This window comes from Neolamprologus multifasciatus, chromosome 16 (genome assembly GCF_963576455.1).
Source record: "Neolamprologus multifasciatus chromosome 16, fNeoMul1.2, whole genome shotgun sequence".
NCBI lineage: Eukaryota > Metazoa > Chordata > Actinopteri > Cichliformes > Cichlidae > Neolamprologus > Neolamprologus multifasciatus.
The window spans coordinates 23,424,894-23,443,080 of NC_140454.1; the positions used below are offsets into that span (position 1 = coordinate 23,424,894).

At 38.4% G+C, this 18,187-nt stretch overlaps 1 protein-coding gene across 4 annotated transcripts in view; it reads left to right on the forward strand.

Annotated features, from left to right (window-relative positions):
• LOC146500857 (polyprenol dehydrogenase) overlaps positions 1-18,187 on the forward strand; it is a 63,640-nt gene that overhangs the window by 37,118 nt on the left and 8,335 nt on the right. For all 4 annotated transcript variants that reach the window (XM_085135282.1, XM_085135286.1, XM_085135284.1 and 1 more), the window contains 3 exons: positions 12,522-12,623; positions 13,287-13,494; positions 14,654-14,861. In XM_085135282.1, coding sequence (XP_084991408.1) covers positions 12,522-12,623; positions 13,287-13,494; positions 14,654-14,861 — 518 coding nt within the window. The remainder of the gene's footprint in view (positions 1-12,521; positions 12,624-13,286; positions 13,495-14,653; positions 14,862-18,187) is intronic.

The window sequence follows — 18,187 nt, forward strand, 5'->3', positions numbered from 1 at the left end:
TTAGGGTGTTTCAAGGTGTCACGAGTGGCAAAGTGTTTTATTTCACAATCTCAATGTAGAGCACTGCGCAAAAGTCTTGAGCCACCCTTCATTACTTTATATTTTGCTTCCAAGGAGACAGATTTTTCTTGTATTTAAAAAAAAACCTGTTCTTCAGGCTTTTTGACATTGGCTGCTTTTTCACTCATTTTCCGTGCAGTCCCTGTACCTAATTCTCAGAGGATTTTTTTGTTTGTTTGTCAAGCCACTTAACACTTACTTTGTTACTAGCAGCCTGTCACATAAACACATAATTTCTTTAGTTGAATCTAACGAAAAATGGCAAAACATAGTTGGACAGGCTTAAATTTGTATTTTTGCACAATGTGACCAACGGGATAATTCCTTAAGAGCTATTTGCTGAAAACTTGTCATGTCTTGGCATCATGTGTACTATGTCCTTAAAAAATATCAGGTAACTGGACAAATGGATGTAAAAAGAAGATGTGGCAGGCCTAAAACATTTTCTACAGCACGTGAACAATATTTCAAAGTCTTGTGCTTAAGAAAAAAGCAGTTGGCACTTCAGTTGATTCATCTACTGTTTGCTGAAGACTCATCAAAAATGGTCTTAGTGGGAGAATGGCTTTTAAGAAGCCATTTGTAAAGAAAAGAAACAGGAAGAAATGGCTGAGGTATAAATCCGAAATCTTTGGTTCAAATCATCGTCAGTATGAACAGAGGAGGTCAGGAGACAGAGTTACAACAGTGAGGATGTGCGTCATCTGCAAAACACGGTGGAGGGTCTGTCGTGGGGTGGGGCTGTGGTTATTTAGTCTGTGGTGTTGGGGATCCTCCATCCATCTATATAAATGGAACAATATCAGTCAAGGATTGCCTACAAGAGTTCAGGTTTTCTATAAATCTCAATAGATCATTGTATATTTTTCCAATTTTCCTATAAAAATATAAAGAAATGATGAGTGGCTCAAGATTTTTGCACATTATTGTAGAATTACTCAATAACTCAATAAAATAGAAGTACTCAGATTTTATATATAGATATATAATGTAATTGACCGTTTAAAAAGCAGTTTTTATGGGGCTGTGGTGAGCAATCTTTTTCATGCCATCTTTATAAAAGCAAAATTCCTGTTACACAAAAAGCACCCTAAATGTAGATAACACATTCTGGTTGTTAATCCATTTTTTAAAACACTGAAACAATTCTACTGAAGAAACGGGTTTCCATAAATGACAGTATATTATAGGTCAGTCCATCCATTTTCTACGACTTACTGGGTACGGATTCTGAGGGGAGCAGTCTGAGCAGAGATGTCCAGATCTTTCTCTCCCTGGCCACTGCCTCCAGCTCTTCTGGGGGGACATTAAAATGTTCCAATTCTGGCTGAGAGACATAATCTCCCAGGCGTTTCATGGGTCTGCTCCAGATTCTCCTCTTGGTTAGATATACCCAAAACACCTCGCCTAGGAGGCACCCAGAGGCATCCTGGCCAAATGCCCAAACCACCTCAACAGGCTTCTTTCAATGCAAAGGAGCAGTGGCCCTACTCTAAGTCCCTCCTGGATGACTGAGCTCCTCATCCTACCTCTAAAGGGAAAGCCCAGACCACTTCACAGGAAGCTTGTTTCTGCTGCTTATATCTGCAGTCTCATTTATTTGGTTACTACGTGCCATTGGTGGGCAAAGGTGAGGGTGGGAATGTAGTAGATCAACCCGACTGATTACCAAATCATCTGTAAGAAGCAAACGTGAGTCTAAGACCATCAAAAAATGCATCGTAGGAATTTTGGTTGCGTCTAGAAATTCTGCCATAAACAAGTTTGACTTGTTGCCGGCAATGCAGACCAGGCTCTGACTGTGAGCGATTGTAACAATGGGCATGATACTTCATACTTCAGAGAAATCCACCAGAGGACACCCCGAGGGATATAGTTAAATGCTTTCAAGTCTACAAAATACTTGTAGAGTTGCTTGGCAAATTACCACACACCCTCAAGTATACTTAAGAGGTTAAAGAGCTGGCCCAGTGTTCCACGACCAAGACGAAAAAAGCATTGTTCTTCAGTAAAGTTTCTGTATTATTAACTGTCTACTCTTTTGAAAGGTGTCACACAGCCTCAGGACCATGCATTTCACTATTCAGTGATGTTATTTGAGTGTTTGTAAGCTGAGGGATTTTTAACATTTGTTTTAATGTGGAAAGGTGTTTTTGGTCTATTGGGAATCATGTAGCGGTACATTGTGCACTCTATAGAGGTAATGTCCCTAGGAAACCTCTAGCAAAATCCTGTGAAATATGCTAATGATTTTGGACTGCACCTGGGCGCGAGACAATGAAGCTTAGAGGGTTTTACTTTAAATTATGAACATGCGCGCACACACACACTGGGAGATGCAGGGTGTTTCTGTGTTTTGCCACAGGCAGCACTGTCTGCCCACTAACTTTAGTCACGGTGCACTTGAAAGTAACACATTGTGCCTCAAACCAAAGGCCTAGATTAGCAGTGTGAAACAGGGGAACCTATGTGTGTTTGTCTGTCTGCTTAGCACACATTACAATTTCTTCCAGCTTAGGTAACGCAGCTGCTGCCTTCTTAGAAAAAACATTGTTGTTTTACCTAAGCTCTTTAACTCTAAACACAATTTAAGTGCAATGGGATGTTCATACAAGGTTGACCTTGTTAGTGCGCGTTTGTACCTCAGGGATTGCTACGTGGTTATAAGTGTGATATTGTGAATAATTTTGAACAGCAATTAGTTTTGAGCATTTCTGTGATTTCTTTTTTGGTCTGTGTGAAACTGACTCACAGTAGCCACATATTCACATTTACAGCTGTCTTGAAAAGCAACGTCCCATTAGCGCTGCACGCTGGACTCGACCAGCCAGCCTCCTCTCTCCTACATCAGCCGAATAAAAACGTCTGTGGAGGAGCTAAGACTGGCAGGCTGCCCAGTCCTAATACTCTTGAATTTCACTTTGTTGTTTATCAGATTTAAAGTCAAACTATTTATATTTCCCCCACTGGGTCCCGTAAGATGTATCCTTCAGGGAAGATAGTTCATTTATCTTTTTAGTCAGAAAATATTGTTGATGGGTAGAACTGATTGGTTAGAAACTCAAGGGAATTTATGACTTGACACTATACTATACTGTGGTATATTAAGAACAAAATATTTCAAATAAATAATGAAACTAATGAGTGCAATGCAAAAATCAGGCTTTTCATGTCAAGGTATTTACTGTCACCTTTAAAGCATTGAGTAATGCAAGATCTCCGGCCTGTTGACGAGCAGAAGAGAAATTTAATGTGTTTGGCACTAATGCATTTTAATATCAGATTTAGGTGTAATCCAGCTTAATCAAATCTACTGTAGTCAAAATCGGGACACAAGATGCATGTTAGAGCCAGGTGGAAAGCGAGGATTTGGGGTAAGAGAAACAGGCTGTCCTGACATAATTTTTTTCTTTTTCACTGTGTTGCTCTTTTAGAGTTGTTTGGCCAATAAACTGAATGAAAAATGACAATTAAGAATATGCTTGGCAATGGAGGGAGGTTTACTGTGATACTGCAAGTTGGGCATGAGGTGACATAATCATTACCTGCCGATCATGATTTAGACTGGAATTAGTGTTTGTAGGATATATGTATATATATATATATATATATATACACACACGTTTCTGCAATATTTTGCAGAAAAATGGCAACCAGAACCCCCAGATCTTCTATAATGTCCTGGATTGATATGACAATGCAATTTAGCCACTCCAGACATACTGTGTTGACTGTAGCTTTGCAGCAGAGCATGTCAGAATGAAATTTGAATGGACATTTCTATTGCATGCCTAGCCTACACATTCTAATCACAGTTGGAGCACACTAGTTCAGATAGGATTAATTAGAGCAAAATCACTTTGTTTGGAGCAGCTAGCCTAACAATATTCATGTTAAATGAAAGCATAAGAGATTTTTGGATGTTTTTAATTCACTTCCTAATTTTTTGTCTCCTTTCCAGTATAAGTTTAAGTTAAACTGAACAGCTTTTCAATTGCTTTTCATGATTTGATTCAGGCTAAATCAATAGTATAAACACTGTTTTTGTTTTCTGTATTAGTCTCTTAAAAATATACAATGTTAGTTTTAGGTTTTAGGTACAAAATCTCTTAGATTCTCTGTATACTGGTGTCACAAGCGACTTGTAATCTACATTAACCACAAGCCACATGAAGATAGTGCTTCCTTCAGCCGTTTGCAATTACTACAGAAACTCCAAAGAAAAAGCACCTTTTGTTTCAGTTTTTTGTGTTGCTGATGTAATTTTCTGATAGTGGTAAGCTAGTGCTACGGACCCAACCTTCACTTTTAGGGATTGGGCCCTTTGGAGTAATTTAGAGTGTTGTTAAAGGTAAAAGCTGCGAGTGAAGAAAACGTCTGATGTGTCAGACCACAGATATGCCCTGTGCACCATCTTTGCTGTTCCTAGAACAACTCTCTCCTCAAGAGATATCTCGGATGTTATTCCTGGAATCTACTGGAGCTCCTCTCTCAGTTTGGGCATCACAGTGACCACTGTAGCCTTCACCTTCCCGATCTGCAGTAGCTGCTCCGGCTCCTCCATTGGTATTTCTCAAGCTACTCATGTTCATTCTTCCTGATGTTGCTATCGCTTAATATTGCTAAATATATACATCTATAACAGATATGGAGATATATTGATAGCGTGTCTCCAAGCAACAGCATGAATCACATTACCTTTACAAATTAACCTACATTTTGTGGCGGCAGCCTGCTTTTCTCAAATACATGTAGGTCAGGCATATACCTCATTTTCAGTCCAATTTGGATCCATTAGGCTCAACATTTTTTTTCCTGGTTTGTTTGTTTGTTGGCTGATATGACCATTATAGTGATGGGTCGTAAAAAAAAATGCTTTGAATTTCCCTTTAATTTTGTAATTTTAGATTATGCTCATCCTAAAATAAATACATAAAATCTCAAAAATATAATTAGCATAAAAAAAGCATCTCTGCTAAACAGTTGGGGTTTTTTTTTTTAGTAAGAGCAGGTTGTGTTTGTAAAAACCAGAGGTGGAAAGAGTACTAAAATATTTTACTCAAGTAAAAGTACTATTACTTTGCTGAAATTTTACTCAAGTACAAGTAAAATTACCTGTCTAAAGTAAAAATAAAAAGTAGCTCATTTAAAATGTAAAAGTTACTGTGAAATGCACTACACACAGGCACACACACGCCCAGGTCTTTGTCTTCAGATGCCAAGTTTATTTATTGTTTCCTTTGTTATGACCGACCACAGTTTGACAGCTGTCGGTCTCAGCTGATCTCCAGCCCTCCTCTGCTCCTCTCCCGTCTCACTATAAAGGGGAAGGAAACCATCATCAGTCCAAAACGCCATCAGCTGTTCTCACCTGCGTCTCCAGCACCGCCCAGTTGAGCTCACCACACCACTCCTCCCCTGCAGCCGCGCCCGGGACCACACCTCCGCCACAGTTACATAGTTACTTTTTTGTCAGCAGGAGGACAGCCTCTCCTGAGTGGTGCAAAAAAGACAAAGTAGTTGTTTTTTAATTAAAAGAAAAACATTACAAATTAAAGTGCAGTGGCAGTTAAACTGCAAGTCTATACATCAAAATGGATAATGGTCACCAAACCAACCAACCAAACTGTCAAAACCATATAATTCTTTTACATGAGAATGTGTTCTAAACTGTCAAATAAGAGAACAAGTACTGAATTGAGCTGTACGGCAGCTGCTATAAAAATGTGTTTTAATTTTTTTAACTTGGCCCTGCTCTGTTAATTTTGAGGAGCAATTCAATTCAATTCAATTCAATGAAACTTTATTGATCCTGAAGGTTGACCCCGAAGGAAATTGGGTTAAGGCTGCCGACCTTTGCCAGCGCCATCTTACCCTCTGACCATACATACATTCCACAAACATCACATGGGGAATACAGGTCAGAGAGATATAACAATGGAAAATGCACAACATAAGGAGGAAAAAAATAACTCCCCCCAGACTGAGCTCCAACAGGGAGATCAGTTTTAGAACAGAAAAAAACACCTCTGCACATAGCACATGTCATTCTTTTGCCTGCAGTGTGAACATGTGTGGGTTAAGTAAGAAAGTAGCCGCTTCTGTCTTCTGTCTAATTTAACTATTTTTTTTAAATAAATGATTATTATTAACAAACAGGAAGTAAACACATTTTCTTTTGACAATTTACCAATCAAGTAAAAAAATTTTTTTAAGTTGTGTGGACAACAACGTGCCCAATAACAGCTTATAATTAATAATAATGTGTATGTGTTAGTCCCCGTAGGGAAATTACTCCTCTGCATTTAACCCATTCACCCAGTGAAGCAGTGGGCAGCCACCAATGTAGCGCCCAGGGAGCAGTGTGTAGGGACGGTACCTTGCTCAGGGGTACCTCAGGGTAGCTGTTCAGTGGAGTCGAACCCTGAACCTTTCGATCATGGGGCAACCACTCTACCTACTGAGCTATCCCTGCCCCTTGTCTTTATGTCTTTACTTAATGTGATTAACTTGAGCACAGCCTTTTTGCTAAAATAAATGTACAAGTTTCATTTAACTTACCTCTACATGCTTGCGCAGGTTTGATGTGGAATTTTTAAAGGCTGCTAACTCGGTCTCTCTGGGCAAACACAGCTTACACTGCATAATAAAGCTGTTGCCTTTCTTGCACTTGAAGCCGAAATGGTCCCTTAAATACGGCCAGGGGTTCACATCTTCTTCGAGTTCAGGGTCAGCAGAATTTGACGGGGTTTCTTTTTTCGCTGGATCCGTACCACCAATGTCAGACTCCATCTTTATCGTGACCCAACGCCAATTTGTTCTACTACCCATCATTCCCTACAGTATTTCCGAAGCGCAATGTTGTTGTTTTTTTGTGTTTTTGTTCTTTTAACTTACTCAGTAACGGGTGTGATTGAAAATGTAGCGAAGTACAATACTTTTTAAAAAATATACTTAAGTAAAGGTAAAATTACTGACTTGAAAAAGGACTTTAAAAAGTACAAATACACAAAAAAACTACTCAATTACAGTAACACAAGTAAATGTAATTCGTTACTTTCCACCTTTGGTAAAAACTGAGGAAGTTCAGTTTAAAATGTTACCAAAGGACTTTCAATCAGAAAGGTTTTATCTTTTTCGGTAGCTCTTATGCTACTGTAGTTACTCTGATTGTGCACTGATGTGGCAGAACCCATTTCTAATCACATTTAGTGTTCAAAATTACAGACACAATTGTGCCTTTCCATCCACTTGGGACTCTAAGAGCAGCTGGTTGAGATGAAAAGGGGGAAAGGGAAGGTCACAGTTCACAAGCTTTAAAAGCAGCGTTAGAAATGGCTGCATGAAACCATCCTTTGACTTTTGTTCCCCTTAAGACTTCAATTCATAAATGTGAAACCTAACGTTCAAGGGTCGTTGTGTGTTTTTTGTAGGCAAAAATGAAGCATAGTACAAATGTGTTACTGTTTGTATGAAACTAATTGTAAGTAATGCCTTCATCTTGTTTCAGAACTATTTCATATGCAGATATAAATTATTTATGGGGTTTTTTAAAGTTACAGTAATTCTTGGCTGTGAATAACTAGAAGTCAGCTGTTATTATTATCTTTTACTTATTTACACTTGTGCTTTCCCTGCTGTAACATGTGGAAATGTCTTTATTTTAAAAAGGTCTGAGATTGTGATTTAAGGCATTTTGTCACATTTAAAATCAGCATTAAACTTACTTTACTAAATATTTTAGACCTGCCTGTGTCAGCTTTGGCAGCTTTTACTAGAACTGAGTCTTGTCATCGTCTTCCAACTTTATTCTCATAGCAAAGTTGACTGTTTTCAATACCTTTTGGTTTTTAATTATGCACATGCACCAATACTGCACCAGTGTCATGCTATATGACCAGCTCGCTGTATGGCCACATGCTCGTCCGTTTAGATAACTGAGGCAATCTCATTAAACTGAAAATAGAAGTACTGTAGAGCAGCAGTTTTAGTGAGTTAATCCAAAAGAAAAGATTAAAATGAGGGACAATTTCATACTTTGAAATTGCAAATTACATTAATGGAACGGATAAGAGACTAAATTATGCAAAGCCAGAAAATGTAGAGATAAAATACAGATTGTCTGCATTGAATAAATATTCTAATTGTAGAATATAGTAATATACAATGTACCTCCACCTATAAAAAGTACAACTTCATCTAATTTAAATTAGAGTGTTACCTTGAAAGACAGGGTCATTTCAATGTCCACCTATGGACCACTTCTGCTGCTCCTACTACATTTGAATAACTCTCTGGATGTCCCAATCTTACTGCTTGTACTTGATCACCATATATGTTCTGTTCCACTGTGTAAAATTGCCAACTTCAATTTCATTTTTAGGTAGAGGATTAAGATTTGGGAGTCAAATCCAGCAAGCCAGACGTGGTGCTGTGTATTATGGCAATGCTGCCAAAAGGACATTGTTTAGGAGCCTTGTGGGGTTTTTTGGCTGCCAGCTTGCAAACCTAAGCCGTGCTGCCGTGTTCTTTTTAGAGAGAAGAGGCTTTGTTCTGGGAACTCTTCCAAACAAGCTGCACTTGTTCAGTCTTTTTTTACTTCAACTGTCATGAACTTTAACATTTAACAACTTACTGAAGCCTGTATAGTCCGTCCACTCACTGAAAGATTGTTTTGACATAGCTGAATACTTCAGACCAGCAAACTGCCAAAACTCAGCTTATGGTCAGTTGATCAGTTAATCAAGTATGGAAGTAGTAAGGGTAAACTTAGTTTTTCACATGATTACATAGAGTCCTGTGAAAACTTTTTCCCCCCACAGCTGTAGTTTAGTTCAACAAAGAAGTCATGTTTGCTCTCTGCACAAGTACAGGTCGATAGTGAAACGGCACAGGGAGACATCCCTGAAGGGCAAAGAGAGTGAATTTAAACCAGGTAAGGTGTTTGCTTTTCATAGGCAGAATCACAAACCTTGGTAATCGCTCTTCATGGAGGACTTTCATGGTTATTTTCATGACTTTTTGCTCAGAAACAAACTGTTATGTCATCTTTTCTTGATTTATTTATTATCTTTGTCATCTACTATTCAGGAGTAATACAAAATTAACAACCACTTTATTATCTCACTAAAACCACTTTACTTAGTTTGGTTCCTCCACATTTGACAAGTTGCAGCTCATTTAAGATAAACAGTGAATGAGTCAGTGAGTAGATCCGGTACAACGCCTCCAAAGGTTTTTCATCGCACCATGTTTTCAGACATAAAATACAATCACAGTGTTGAGCGATTGAGTCAAGGAGCCTGAGTGTTAGAGAAAATCCTGGGGTGCAGGCCCACGCATGATCAATGGCATTTCACTCCCAGGGGCTTTCTAAATACGACTGGGTTTTCTGAAAGGGCTCAGTCTCGAGAGGCCCCATTCAAGATGACAAGAGAGGACTGACGGGCATGGCACACACACAGACATACGTACACACACAATTCTCCTGCAACACGTGCACCTGTTTTCAGGTGCGCATAAGCACACACTCTTACTAAGTCAAATTTGTGCTCACGGTCACTCTGATGCACACACCGGGTTTGTTCTTATTATTTTCTCTTCCTTTCTTTCTTTTTCTCCCTCTCAGACACACACAGTCAGCAGGAGGTGAGTAGCGTGGCTTGGAGATAAGACTGCTATCAGACCTTCATCAGGAACAGCTGCACTCTCATCTGTCTCAGCAGCCCTTTGCTTTATCAGTTCCATCAACTCGTCCTCCCTGTGCTCTCTCTGTCCTCCTCCTGTCTTTGTCCATTATATTTGAGACGTTAGAGGCTTACTTGAGTTCTAAAGGAAACACTATATTATTTTATAGATATTTGAAAGGCACAAGGCTTTACTTTGAATTGAGGGATATAATTTGACAGTGCTATTAAAAAATGCAAGGCCAAACCATGTGAATAATCCTGAGGCTTCATGCAGCTTGAGTCTTGCTTGTCAGAATGTGTAAGCTTCTACTTTCAAATTCTCACTGTAATCATAGGGTTATATATCTTATATATCTCATGATATAATAAAAACACAATCTGCCCTTAGCTAGTCTTAAAATTAGATCAATACAACCTCAAATGAAGTATAAAAGACGGCCTTGTTACACCATGTCATGATTTATTTATTATCTAACCCTGATTCTGTTTCCATCCAAATTAAGAAGGTAAGCAGCCAGGCGCTTCTAATCAGATGCACTTAATTAATTGATGAGCAGAAAATGTGATCACCTCCATGAAAGAAGATGTTTTACTATTTTGCTCATCTGCTGTCTGCTATGGTGGGAGCTTAAAAACCTTATAAACGCCTGCAAACCTCAATGACATGAAACAGCGTTGTAATTCCAGAAAACAATGACCTTAAGTTATTGCTGCTAAAGATGTTCTGCAGGCTTTTGAATCAGGGGGTTAACTTAGTTTTTCCACACACTGCTTCTGCATTTTGGCTTAGTTTGTTCAAATGAATGACACACAGTAATACGCCATGTGTTAAGGTTAGGTATTTACCTAAAATAAAGACCTGGTAAGGACGACATATTTCCTGATAATTTTGCATTAATACCTTAAAATTAATAGAGGGTCATTTTTTTAAATTTACATTTACATTATTACATATTAATGACACAAAGATAAAAAAGAGACATGATGGATTCCACTGGCAACGAAAAATGCAAAACAATTTCAGCCATGTAGAGTTATGGGTCTGCAGAGTAAGAAAAACAATAATGTGATGGGAGCACTAGTATATATTACTTTGCTATTAGAGTCATGTATTCGTTTTTTGTGTATATTTTGGGTGTCACCTTTCTGTGATCAACTCATTTCTCTGTTGCTTTAAGCCAGTGAACCCAAAATAGGATTTCTGTTTTAGCATTTAATAGAACAGGATTGTTTACTTTTCAAGAATATTTCCCATCTAGAAGTGCTGAGAAATGCACACAGAGGATGTTAGAGGGTTAAAGAACAATTTGAAACATTTCTTGCTGGAATGAGATTTCAATTTGCTGCTGAAGATTAGAAGTGAGTCAGCAGTCGTGTCTGCAGTGGGAAGGTCATTCTACAAATGTAGAGTCTGTAAAAAAGAAGAAAGTTTATTTATTTTTTTTGCACCATTAAATGAAGCAGAAGCACCACAAAAACGGGGAAAGACAACATAAAACTGTTCCCGATAAACAAGAGAAGTGACCACTAGGGGTCACTTCTATATTACCCACCATTAAAAAGGTATTGCTATACAGAGATTTTGCACTATTCAATATATTGCATGACAGTCATATATGCCTCATTATGGTATCTGTTCAAGTGCAGAATAAAAAGCAGTAGAACTTTTAATCATGGCTTCTTTAGCCTGAAGAGATTCTTGAATGCATATTTGATTAACATTTTCATGGTACTGTGCAGATCAAAACAGCTCATGTGGCATTTTGATGTTGATGGTGGTGGAGAGTGTTGTCTGATATATTTCAAATTCTCCTGCATAGTGCTCACTTGGGTTGAGACCTGTGGGCTTTCAAAGCCATATCATACATTTGACATTTTTTTCGTAATCAACACGTTCAATGACCTTTAATACCCCGTGGAATATATTGTCATCCTGGGAAAAAATGATCCTTCTCCCATCAGAATAGAAGGCTTCAGCATGGGAGAAAGGTGATCAGTCAGAACAGATTTGTATTGATTTCCCTCTAAAGGACAAGTGGACCTAAACGGTGCAAGCAAAATACCCCTCACAGCATAGCAGAGCCACAAGATGCTCTCATTGGAGGGGCTCTTGTTCCTTTAATTTGTCACCAGTCTGTTACTATTGTACAATAAACCCTGCAGCACCTTGGGTGTCTCAGTGGTTTAGTTAAGGTGTGATGTCACAGGTTTGTTACCTGGCTGGCCATTTAATAAGGGATGCTGAGGTAACTTTGTGTTTGGAGCCACGGAGCTTTGACCGTGGAAAAAGTAGGTCTCGTTGATCAAACCCCAAACAGAATGACATATCCCTTTTTGATGAACAGATTTGAGAATTTTATTATTATTTTATTACTTAAAATTTTATACATTCCAGGAAAGCTCGGTTTGTCAAGCTTTTTTAAATCAGTGTTGCTGTGAGCGTGCAGACACTTGAGCTTACTAAAGCCAGCAGTCCCCCTTCATGTTCTGATGAGACAAGCTGATCTCTTACCTGTGTCTTATCACATATTAGATCTGATATAACAATGTGCTGAGCTTTGATGGAGTTCTGGTGGGAGTATTAGGTTTGTTAATGTGATGGAGCAATGGAAGTGCTGTTAGTGTTGCAGTGTAGGAATCCACCAAGCCCGCTGGAGAAGATGATTAATACACTCTTTGATGTCTTACCGGCAAAGTGTCGTGGAGAATTAATCCATTTATAATGGCTCTGATGCATGCATGTGTGTGTGTGTGTGTGTGTGTCCATTGCAGTGGAGTTCAAGAAACTGGACTTGGCTTCATTGCAGTCTGTACGTCAGTTCGCCCAGAGCTTCAGAGAATGGGACCTGCCGCTCAATATTTTGGTCAATAATGGTGAGTCTTTGTGTTCTGTCCTTGTGTTATGTGAGCGTGCAGCCGGACTCTGCACAAAGTTTATCAAATATTTATTGAGAGAAGTAGAAAGCCTCTGCGCAGCTGTGTAATTTCAACGCAGTCGCCTGGCTGAATTTAAAGGGAGTTTGAGAATTAAACACAGATCCAGTCACACTGTGAAATGTTCTGCACGCATCCTTGGATACTGTATATACTAAGCTCAAGTATTCCCTCATTGAAAACAGCTGTCATGTTCCAGGTGTGTCTGATTAAACTTAAATGAATGTAACTTTGGACTATTAATGATATAAGCCATATTTGATATTGATAGAACTATTTTTTTAAACCCTCAACAGCTCACAGGTATGCTGTGCTGTTAGCTTTTTAAGAAATATAGCCTAAAGAGGGTGTTTGCTGCAGTTCACATTTATGCACTAGTGAAACAGAAGCAGGTTGTTAATTGAGGAGCACACGCTGCTTTACAGAGACTAGTTAGAGAAATTACTGACTGATGTATGGGTTTCACTTTAACCTTTGCGTTTTTTGTGTTTTATCTCTATGACTTTTATATGTAAAATGTTAAATTAGTCTTGTAGCGTTTGAATTAAATTCACATTTGAAATACTAAAATGCATTTTTTTGTGTGTGTTTGTGTGTGTCAAGCGGGTGTTATGCTGGTTCCTGAGGGGCGTACGGAGGATGGATTCGAGCAGCACTTCGGTGTGAACTACCTGGGACACTTCCTTTTGACCTGGCTACTCCTGGATACACTGAAGGATTCTGGGAAATTGGGTCATGTCTCTCGTGTGGTCAACGTCTCATCCTCAGCTCACTGCATCGGACAGATCAGACTAAATGACCTGAATAGCCGGTAGGTACACACAAACACAAAGACGCACATGTCCAAAGACATGCATCTGATGCACACAATACCTGAAGTTAATAACAAATAATAAACTAGTAAATAGTTAAAATGATATATAGACTTTAAAAATGCTTGCTTCAGATGCAAACTGAGTCATTTCAGGTAGTTGCTATTGTCACAGTGGTCATTAATTTTTCACTTGAGTGTTTGGTGGTTATCAGCCATTTGCTATTGAGCCACAACCATATTTAATGATGTGTGACATTCACATTAAGCGCTTTATTAAAAAAGATAAAGTCAGTCCTTCGATATTCTTTAAGAAGAGCGGTTCACATCCTTGTGTATTGTGCTCACCTGCCTTCTTTATGCTGAGATCAGTATTACACATCTCAGTTTGGCACAAGTGGACAACTGTTGGTTCCAGTTGGCTCAGTATCGCTCCAGCTCTCAACACTGCTGTCAAGATGTATTAACAGCCTGAATATCGTCATCATGTCATTACATAGACATATTGGTGTTTAACATCCAAAAGCCTGGCATAACTTGAACAATACCCTTGTTAAGTTTTGGGGACATTATAAATATATTATGTTATTTAAATAATAATTTTAAGTTTCTGTCATACTACACACATTATATAGTTGAGGACAGAATTATTAATATTTTATTAATTAATTATTTTTTTTGTTTTGAGGAATTTAGTTTGTTAGCAAAGTGAATTAATATAATTTAATCAGATTTTTGGAAAAGCTGTGTTAAAAGTTTCTTACTTTAAAATGGTAAATGGCCTGCATTTGTATAGCGCTTTACTCAGTCCCTAAGGACCCCAAAGCGCTTCACACTACATTCAGTCATCCACCCATTCACACACTGGCGATGGCAAGCTACATTGTAGCCACAGCTGCCCTGGGGCGCACTGACAGAGGCGAGGCTGCCGGACACTGGCGCCACCGGGCCCTCTGACCACCACCAGCAGGCAAACACGGGGTTAGTATCTTGCCCAAGGATATTTGGCATGCTGCAAGGAGGCAGCCTGGGATCGAACCACCGACCTTCAGATTAGTGGCTGACCTGCTCTGCCACCTGAGCTACAGCCACTTTAATAAGGGGCTTTTTCATAGGGAGGATAATAATTGACATTCTTTCTTGCTCTCTCTGTATTCAGCCAATCTTACTCCTCACATGCTGCTTACTGTCAGAGCAAGCTGGCCCAGGTGTTATTCAGTTTCCACCTCCACCAAGAGATGCAGAGTGGAGGTTTCCAAGTGAGTTCATGTGCCGTGGATCCCGGCATGGTGGATACCGCACTCTACCGCCACCTCTGGACACCCCTCCATCTGGCACAAAGTGTCATCGCTCACCTGCTCTTCAGGGTAAAACACGGCTCTGCATTTTCTGTTGTGTCCCAACTGTAATATTCACCTTGTAGAGAAGTAGCACACAATGTACGGTTCAGATCAAATGTAGTTGACATGTGCTTAAAGTAAATGCGTTTTATACTGTTCACACTGTATCACAGAATGATTACAGTAATTGAGCTTCAAATTATTTTATTGTTAGAAGAATAGCTTGTAACAACAAGATAGAAACCCTGGATAATTTAAGTGTTTCCTCAACTCTTGAGTTGCAGTTTATTCTGCGTTGTGAGGTTTTGGAACTGGAAATCTTAGTTAAAACACATCTAAAGTTAAAACTGTTAGATGTGAACCTACAAACTTGACTGTGGGCACTCTACAGATTTTATTATGAGATGAAACAGACACACATACACACACACACAGTCCATCCACCCTGCTGAAAATAGAAGTGCTACTAAAACTCCAGTCTCTTCACTTTGTGTTACATTTTAACGACTTCTTTGCATAACTTAAAGCACTGACCCCAGGCTGCTGTTAATGTCCCTGAGATTTAATGGAAGAAGATGTGTGTGCATGTTTGAGCCCCAAGCCACAGTTGTCACATTTGCCTGTGAGCACAACCTTTGGAATAGTTTTGCCCCACATACAGTATGCAAACTTATTATCATGTGAAATAGTCCATCTAATTATTAACTAACACACACACTTTTATTTTGCCTTTTACAACACCTTTTTATTTTAAACTCGGGGATTAAAGTTGGATTTTGCCCTAAGATTGGGTGTAATGGTGCCACATCGGGAAAATACGTAGAAGCAGGTTGTTAAATGAAGAGCACAGAGTGATGTAGAAATATGTCACTTTATTTCACCACTATTAGATTTTTCTTTGTGTAGATGCTGTCATCAACTGACAGGTGCTACTTTACTGCTCTTTGTTGATTTAGCCAATTTAACTATTCTGATCAGCATCACATCAGGTGTAGAGCCAATGTCTTATTTTAAAAAACACCCGTCTGAAACATCCGTGTCAGTGTTGCAAACTGTGTCTGTTGATATTTGTTGATCTGTTTGAAAAATTGCATTTTAAATTATCTGCCACTGTTATGCACGGTTCTCTTTTTTTAGCACTAGTAGGATGCTTAGGTACCATGACAGCAATCTACACCATGAATTCATCCCAAGGAGGAACAGGAAAATGGATGTTTTGAGGGTGTAGACAAACTGTCAGGTGTCATGATTTTCCTCTTATTTAACTATCTCCACGTCGTTAGCTGGGAGCAATGCCAGGTTGCAGCATATGAAAAGTCAGTAGAGAGTATTTTATATAAAACTAATTTAATTAATAGCCCACTTTAACCCCTGCTTAAGCCATATCATTTAGTTGATTGCAGAGCCACATAACATTGAAAGAGGACAGCGTACTTGATCCTAAATCACAAAACAAAGTCAGATCCATGGAGGTCACAGAGGAAAGGAACCGTGGGTCATTTTCTAATAGGCATTTATTTAGTTGGAAGTCTTTTTGAAACAAGAGGAGGCGCTCCCTGCTGACTATTGAAAAAAATATACAGGTTTGAGTGGTCTTGAGCAATAGTTCTCTAGGCTTTCTGAAGGTTTTTCAGAGTTTTTCTTTGAACGCTGGCCAGACCTTATACCCACAGAAGAGGATTAGGGCCAGCGGGAAAAAAAAAAAGTGGGCACATCTTTTTTTTTCTTTTCCGGAATTCTGAGAAAAAAGTCAGAATTCTGAGATTAAAATCAGTATTCTGGGAAAAAAGAATTCTGAGAAAAAAGACAGAATTGTGAGAAAAAAAGTCAGAATTCTAACTTTAATCTCAGAATTCTGACTTTAATCTCAGAATTCTGACTTTTTTTCTCACAATTCTGTCTTTTTTCTCACAATTCTTTTTTCCCAGAATACTGACTTTAATGTCAGAATTCTGACTTTTTCTCAGAATTCTGACTTTTTTTCTCACAATTCTGTCTTTTTTCTCAGAATTCTTTTTTCCCAGAATACTGACTTTAATGTCAGAATTCTGACTTTTTCTCAGAATTCTAAGAAAAAAGTCAGAATTGTGAGATTAAAGTCAGTATTCTGGAAAAAAAGAATTCTGAGAAAAAAGAGAATTGTGAGAAAAAAGTCAGAATTCTGAGATTAAAATTAGAATTCTAACTTTAATCTCATAATTCTGACTTTTTTCTCAGAATTCTGAGAAAAAGTCAGAATTCTGACATTAAAGTCAGTATTCTGGGTAAAAAGAATTCTGAGAAAAAAGACAGAATTCTAACTTTAATCTCAGAATTCTGACTTTAATCTCAGAATTCTGACTTTTTTCTCAGAATTCTGAGAAAAAGTCAGAATTCTGACATTAAAGTCAGTATTCTGACTTTTTTCTCAGAATTCTGGTAGATAGACTATTAACGAATACTTGGCGTATTCACAAAAAATTCAGTTGTATATTAAAGAATGAAGATAGAGTTTGCAAATACTGACTTTTGAGTTCATTAGAATTGTGAAAAGTCTGTTTTTGCATTTTATACTGTATTTCCATCTTTCAGTAAATTGCTGTACCTATTTCCCATTTCCCATATTGAAAGTCAATGAACCTAGTACAATTTCTGAGAGTGCGGCACAATCAATATTCAGAGGAAGTAATAATGCCAACAAAAATGCAGCATCAATGAGAGTAAAGCAGTGAAGTGGTGAACAACAAAGCAATAGATGAGCTAGTATGAGAAGGTTCAGGTTCCTTTATTGATGCCCTTAGGTAGATTTCTTTTGCAGTTAAAAGAGCAGGCAACCCATCAACCAGACACTGGACACACTGGCTCCGCATACAGAGTGAAAGAGAGCATTCTCCAGGCTTCAATAAAACCACAGCTTCAAACCCCCAAACTAATAAATACTATAAAAAGGCCAAAAAATGTAATAAATTAATAAATACATTTAAATTAAGTGCACAATTTGCAATAGCTTTTCAGCTTTTTCCCTCTGGAAAAGCTAAAAATCCCACAGGGGATGGGAATCATTGTTTAAGAGCTGGCCATCCTTTACAACTGTCTGGTATACATCGACTCTAAGCTAAGCTGCAATTTACCAATCAGCTGCCCTGACCAGTTTACAGTTTGACTCAGTTTGTTCCTGTCCTTCAAAGACAGGTCGCCATGACACCAAGGAAAAAGATAAAACTGACTCAATAAAAGATTTTAAAAAAATATTGTCATAATGGTCTTATCAATATGAAAGGAGGAGCTTGATGACCCTTTTTCAAGATTCGAGGTTCAAGAAATTTATTGTCATGTACACTGCAAAACACAATTGGTTACACAGAGTAATGAAA